The sequence below is a fragment of the Ctenopharyngodon idella genome, chromosome 21, assembly GCF_019924925.1.
Source record: "Ctenopharyngodon idella isolate HZGC_01 chromosome 21, HZGC01, whole genome shotgun sequence".
Lineage (NCBI taxonomy): Eukaryota > Metazoa > Chordata > Actinopteri > Cypriniformes > Xenocyprididae > Ctenopharyngodon > Ctenopharyngodon idella.
The window spans coordinates 15937227-15944345 of record NC_067240.1 but is presented as its reverse complement, the minus strand read 5'-3'; the positions used below and the strand labels follow the sequence as shown (position 1 = coordinate 15944345).

Sequence of the window (7119 nt, the reverse complement as noted above, 5' to 3'; positions counted from 1 at the left end):
TGAACAATCTGTTCTCCTCTTTGTAATGCATGAAAGCCGATTTGGTTGCCAAACGCATCATGAAGTCTGTTGTCTTGGTCTGTGGCGCCACTATCTGGTCAATAAGCAATGCTTAGGCCTATTGATATATGTTTATATTTTCTCCTACTTTAATTGACTGCCTCTTGTGTACGTTGATGTGTACTCAACTAAATATTGTTTCTAAAGATGCAGTATCTGAAATTTTAATATCGTTGCCCAAGCATTATAGACGTACGACCGCGACGACGTAGTGACATCACGGACAGTCTGGGTTGTCGTGCGGCTGTGTTGCCATGACCGCTTATTTTGTGCAACTTTACGGGTTGTTTTTTTTTTACCATAAAATTGCTTATAAATGTCACATTATAGATAAATCATACAATATCATCAAACATAGTCGCGATTATAGATTAAAAGTGCTTTCATACTACCCGAACGATGTGTAAATGCGTAGTATTATAGATGTGTGTGCAAGACAGCAACTGTATATCTGAAACATTTCAATTACTTTTGCAAAAGGACTGAAAATACTTTTTAGTTGCATATAAAAAATTTAACTGTATTTTAATGTACGTTTTGTGCACGTTTCAATGATACAACATTTATTCTGGTTTATTTTGTTTTGTTTTGGGGGTTTTTTTCAGCGAGATCTGGCAACACTGTTGTGCGGTTTCCCTAGTGTTAGCTAAACAACATCACGACCTTTGAAATAGCCAACCCCGGTCGAATGAATGAATGAGGTCTAGACACAGGTTTTAGCATGTCAAATTTTGCCATGAGCGCCCTGTGTCGTATTTTCACCAGGGGGTTGCTTTGCGGCCCGTCGTCATGTTTATCTGCAACGGGACCTCGGGATTTTTGCAGTGGAGTGTCGCGACTGGAAGGTGCTGGCAATGAAAGCGTGCGAGCCGCCAGGTGCTGCATCTTTAATCTTCCGGTTCAAATACTGTTAACGTTAATTACATAGGACTGCATGTGTGAGGGAGAGCTGTTGCAGTAAAAAGTTCAATTTACTTTATTTTAAAGTGGTTCCCTGCGCATGCTGTAGCTATCGCATTAGCAAATTAGCCAGTTGTAGGTAGTTTTATCAAGAAAAAAATAAGTAAAACCAGAGCAAATGACTATACATGTTCTGTTTTGTTTAGTCTTTTTCAGGTGATGGTCTCGTTAATAAAGTTATACATTAGATAGAGCTCTATTGTTATGATTCTATAAACAAGGCCATGTGTCCAAAAACTGGCGGCTGTGGTTGCCCGAATTATTATGTAAAATAGCAGTAAAATATAAACATATTAACAGAACAACCAGTAAATTTTGCTATTGACAACTGTAATTTACAATTAAAAAAAATAAAAATAAACAGGTAAATCCAACAGCTTTTTCCTGCTGAGTTAGCAAGGTCACGCTGCTACTGAAATAGGTGTTGTACCTTGGAAATATACTGACATCCACCAAAATAACACAGGGGGTAAAGAGAAGGACACATGATAAATTAGAGTTGATCACAAGCAGCTTTTACATTAGCTGAGGTAAATACTAATATACAGATGATACATAGTGTCATTCACACAAATGCAAAACCCCATCATGGTAATACAGGACACTAAAATAATGCAATAAACATTAATTTAACATAAGATAATATTAAGATATACAGTGCTGCTTAAATGTTTGTGAACCCTTTAGAAATGTCTATATTTCTGCAAAAATATGACCCAAAACAACATCAGATGTTCACAAAAGTCCTAAAAGTAGACAAAGAGAACCCAATCAAACAAATGAGACAAAAATATATACTTTACTCAATTATTTATTGAGAAAAGTTATCCAGTATTACATATATGTGCGTGGCAAAAGTATGTGAAGCTCTAGGATTAGCAGTTAATTTGAAGGTGAACTTAGGCTCCACCTGTTCTTAAATGTTTTCAGTCAATGGGTTGACAATCAGGTGTCAGTTTGTGCCGTTTTATTTAAAGAACAGGGATCTAGCGAAGTCTGAACTTCACAACAGGTGTTTGTGTAAGTGTATCATGGCACGGACAAAGGAGATTTCTGAAGACCTTAGAAAAAGCTCATCAGACTGGAAAAGGTTATAAAGCCATCTCTAAAGAGTTTGGACTCCACAAATCCATAGTCAGACAGATTGTGTACAAATGGAGGAAATTCAAGACAATTGCTAACCTCCTCAGGAGTGGTTGACCAACAAAGATCACTCCAAAAGCAAGACATGTAATAGTCCATGAGTTCTCAAAGGATCCCAGGGTAACTTCTAAGCAACTAAAGGTCTCTCTCACGTTGGCTGGTGTTAATGTTCATGAGTCCACCATCAGGAGAACACTGAACAACCATGGAGTGCATGTTAGAGTAGCAAGGAGAAAGCCACTGCTTTCCAAATTGTTTTGTGGACGGATGAGACAAAAATAGAACGTTTTAGTTTAAATGAGAAGCGTTATGTTTGGAGAAAGAAAAACACTGCGTTCCAGCATAAGAACCTTATCCCCTCTGTGAAACATGGTGGTGGTATCTTGGTTTGGGTCTGTTTTGCTGCATCTGGGCCAGGATGAATTGCCATTATTGATGGAACAATGATTTCTGAATTATATCAGCGAATTCTTAAAGAAAATGTCAGGACATCTGTCCGTGAACTGAATCTCAAGAGAAAGTGGGTCATGCAGCAAGACAATGAGCCCACAAGCACACAAGTCGTTCTACCAAAGAATGGTTAAAGAAGAACAAAGTTAATGTTTTGAAATGGCCAAGTCAAAGTCCAGACCTTAATCCAACTGAAATGTTGTGGAAGGACTTAAAGTAAGCAGTTAATGTGAGGAAACCCACCAACATCCCAGATTTGAAGCTGTTCTGTACTTCGTTGTAAGTCATTGTGCAGGACTGATCAGCAGTTAACGGAAATGTTTAGATGCCATTATTGCTGCACAAGGGCATCACACCAGATACAGAAAGCAAGAGTTCACATACATAAATAATTGACAAAGTATATATTTTTGTCTCATTTGTTTGATTGGGTTCTCTTTGTCCGCTTTTAGCACTTTTGTAAAAATCTGATGTTGTTTTGGGTCATATTTTTGCAGAAATATAGAAAATTCTAAAGGGTTCACAAACATTCAAGCAGATAACATAAGATGTAACATAAAACCCTAATGTAACTGATAAAAAGACTAAGAAGAAACAATTACAATGAAAAACAATCAAATGTAAAGTGTCACACAGAAGTCTGGGAATGTCAGTTGATGGATTTTCACTGTAAATTATAATTTGATTTGTTCTCTTTTTACTTCTAAAAGTGATACATCTAACAGTACTTTACTGTGAAATTACATGAAATATAAGGTTAATCTATTAGTTTTCCCTCGTATGTTAACTAATTAACTTTTTTTTTTTTTTTTTTTACTGTAGCATTTTTACAGTCTTTTACAGTTAAAATTACTATCATCTTTTACAGTGTCTTCATCTATATCTACTTTGCTTTCTCTTAGTGCTGTAAACTTGACCTACGATGTGTTTGATGGGAAGGTAGACAGCACGCCATTGGTGTTTCTGCATGGCTTATTCGGGAGCAAGTCAAACTTTCACTCCATAGCCAAGTCCCTGGTGCAGCGGACAGGGAGGAAGGTATGCTTCCAGTTTCTCCAGTGGTTTAGAGGTGCTGTGGGCTGTTCAGAAGAGTCTGTGTGAGTGTCCTGACTGTACTTTGTCTAGTTAGGTGCTGACGGTAGATGCTCGTAACCATGGCAAAAGCCCACACAGTCCTGTCTTGACCTACGAAGCAATGACTTACGATCTGACACATCTGCTTGGACAGCTGCACATTGGAAAGTGTATCTTGATTGGACACAGCATGGGGGGCAAAGTTGCAATGACAACAGCTCTATCACAGGTATCACATGCTGTATAATTTCTTTCATGCACCCACAACTTGTATCCCATTGAAACATCTAATAGGCAAAAGGGTCAGTGACATGAAGCTCATCGACTATTAATTTATTCAAAAATACATAAAAATGCAATTCATACATAGTCACTTGAATAGACCACTTATATGATGATGATTTGTTTAATATATTAATTAAAATTCATTTTGATCTTTTTAGCGGGCATGAAGTTAAAAATGTCAGGATGATACAATTGTCCTGATATCTTAATGAAGATGAAAAAAGGCTCATTGAAAGAATGATTTTCAAGAAAGTAGTGTGGCATTTTTTATTTTGTCTTAGAAAATAAGCAGTAAAACAGTTTTGTTAAAGTATTATAAATATTTGATTTTTTGTCTCCTAAATCAAAGTCATGTGGTGTAACCAACATGCTGAAAAAAAAAACATCTAATCTAATCATTTGACCTTTTTATAATAAGACAAGGTTATGAAATGTAATAAATGTCATGTTTGTAAGGATACAAGCTGATCAGTTCAAAACTGATTTTTTATTTATTTATTTATTTATTGGGAAAAAAAAGCTTTTATTTAGCAAGGATTAAATTGATCAAAGGTTACAGTATATACATTTATAATATACAAAAAAAAAATCTACTTCAAGTAAATTCTGCTGTTTTAAATTTTCTGTTCATTGAATCCTGAAAAAAAAAAAATCAAATTTTTTCGCAGTTTCTACAAAAATATTAAGCAGCATAATTGTTTTCAACATTGATTATAATAGGAAATGTTTCTTGAGCACAGAAATGGCTGCTGAAAATTCAGCTTTGCCATCACAGGAGTAAATTATATTATAAAATACAAATAAAATGAAAATAGTGATTATAAATTGTAATAATATGTCACAGTATTTCTGTTTTTACTATATTTTTGATCAAATAAATGCCTTGGTGAGTAGGAGAGACTTCTTTCAAAAACATAAAAAAGTAAATAAATAAATAAATAAAAATCTTACTGACCCTCAAAACATTTGTGTGTGTATATAATATATATTTGGGTCAATGACGTGACTGGTCAATTTTTTTGTCCAAAGGCCTTAATAATAATAAAAAACAAAGATATGACATCCAAAGTATGTAAGGTAGTACACCTAGATCTCTTTTATTGAATCCAAAAGGTTTCAATTATATTTTGCTACATATAAAGGTATTTTAAAGATTTTGAAGTGTCAAAAGGTCATTCGGTTTAACCGTCCAAAGGCCAATACAGCCATTTCATTTGTGACTAAAATACCTTAAAATGTAATAAATGTATATATTTTTTTTATTCTGGCATGATTTTATAACATCATATATCAACAAAATGGTATTAAAATTATGTATAGAAGTGACATTATGAGAAAGAATGTCCGGAAAAATTAATTTCATTGATGTCATTCGGACTAACAAATATAAAAGGACCATTTTGGATCATTTTTGGAAGTCATGCGGTCAATATCATGTGACAGGATGTGACATCATTCAGACACCTGCAAAGGACCACATGGTTGTGAAGAAAAGTTACTAACTCTCTCTTAACTATTTGAAAAATTTATGTTTTCACTTGCTCATACGCATGTCCCGAAACATCAGGTCATTCGGTACTGTTATAAAACATGGAAAATGTTGTAATATTGTAAAAACTTGTATTAAATATAAAAGGTTTGATTGTCCTTTTGCTAGCTAGCTAGCAAGATATCAGCCTGTTAGCATTGTGTGAAAATATCGTAATTCGGTACAACCAAAAGTGTCATTCGGTAAAACCGAAATTTTGGTTAAACCGAATGACTTTTTTTGTGACAAATTTTGTCCAACTTGTAAAAAAAAATGAAAAAAAAGCAGTGTTATTGATTATAAAAACCACATAATCTCATTGTTAACACTTAATAAAACTTCAAAATTAATTATATCTCCATTATGTTTTTTTTTTTTTTACACTTTTAAAAACCTTATTCATCAATGACCCATATATATATAAAGATGTGCACAATTAAATGTATCCAGATAATAAGCAAAATATATTGTTACTTTTTCTTTTGTCTTTCTAATTCAGCCTAATTTAGTGGAAGGGTTGGTTGTTGTGGATATTAGTCCCTCTCAGACTTCAGCACGCACCAATTTCCATGCCTACATTCAGGCAATGAAAGAGGTGAAGATAGCCAGTAATATCCCACGTTCCACTGCACGAAGACTGGCTGAAGACCAGCTCAGGAAGATAGTTAAGGTAACCATGTTCACACATATGCCTTATATATAGTTAACTGAAACATAGTGGCATTTCAGCATAATCATCCACATTTATGTTGTTTGCAGGAGCGTTCAGTGCGTCAGTTCCTTCTCACTAACCTGGAGGAGCAAAATGGTGACTATGGCTGGAGAATTAACCTGGAAGCCATCTCAAACCACCTAGAAGACATCATGGGTTTTCCTGACCTTAATACCACCTATGAGGGTCCAACTCTTTTCTTGGGTGGCAGTAGTTCAGCCTACATAAGGTAATTGCTTTATTTAAACCCCTACTTGTACACATGTGCACCATTATGGTTAATTTAATCTCTTTTGAATATTTTAAGTGTCTTAAATACATGTTTATTTAAGTCTGTGTCTGTTTTCCTGCCATGGACCCATTGGTTATCCTCTTAGCTCGGAGGATTACCCTGAAATCCAGCGACTTTTTCCTAGTGCTGATATCCAGTACATCCCAGATGCCAGTCACTGGATTCATGCTGACAAGCCTTTGGATTTCATCAGCTCCATAATCACTTTCTTACAATCATAGTCCTTGTCTCAGGAGAGGATATGTACAGGTGGGCCCAATGATTAAGGGACAGTGAATGAATTGTAAGGGTATGGACCAAGATGACTTTTATCAAGTTAAATCTAGTCTCTTACCTTATAATGCACAATTGTACCATTATATAATTCCTAATAGTTAGTGTACTAATTTTTCAATGTGGTATTTGCACTGTGGCTTAACATAGTACATTAATTACAATTTTATCAAAAAGATAAATAGAAATCTGGCCGTGACTTTCAATCAAGGACATTTGTTTGTAGCTATTACAAAACAGCGGATCCAGTGGCTTTTTTATTTTTTTAAATACTTCACAACTTGTATGATAATTGGACTAGATTTTGATTTTTTTTTTTTTTTTTATATATATATATATTTT

At 34.7% G+C, this 7119-nt stretch overlaps 1 protein-coding gene across 1 annotated transcript; it reads left to right on the top strand.

Moving 5' to 3' along the window:
* Positions 1-667: 667 nt before the first annotated feature.
* On the top strand, positions 668-7119 carry abhd11 (abhydrolase domain containing 11). Its single transcript, XM_051878721.1, has 6 exons — positions 668-936; positions 3516-3651; positions 3743-3916; positions 6000-6170; positions 6260-6441; positions 6590-7119. Exons 1-6 carry the CDS (start codon positions 782-784, stop codon positions 6723-6725), a joined length of 954 nt encoding a protein of 317 aa, XP_051734681.1. The 5' UTR covers positions 668-781; the 3' UTR covers positions 6726-7119.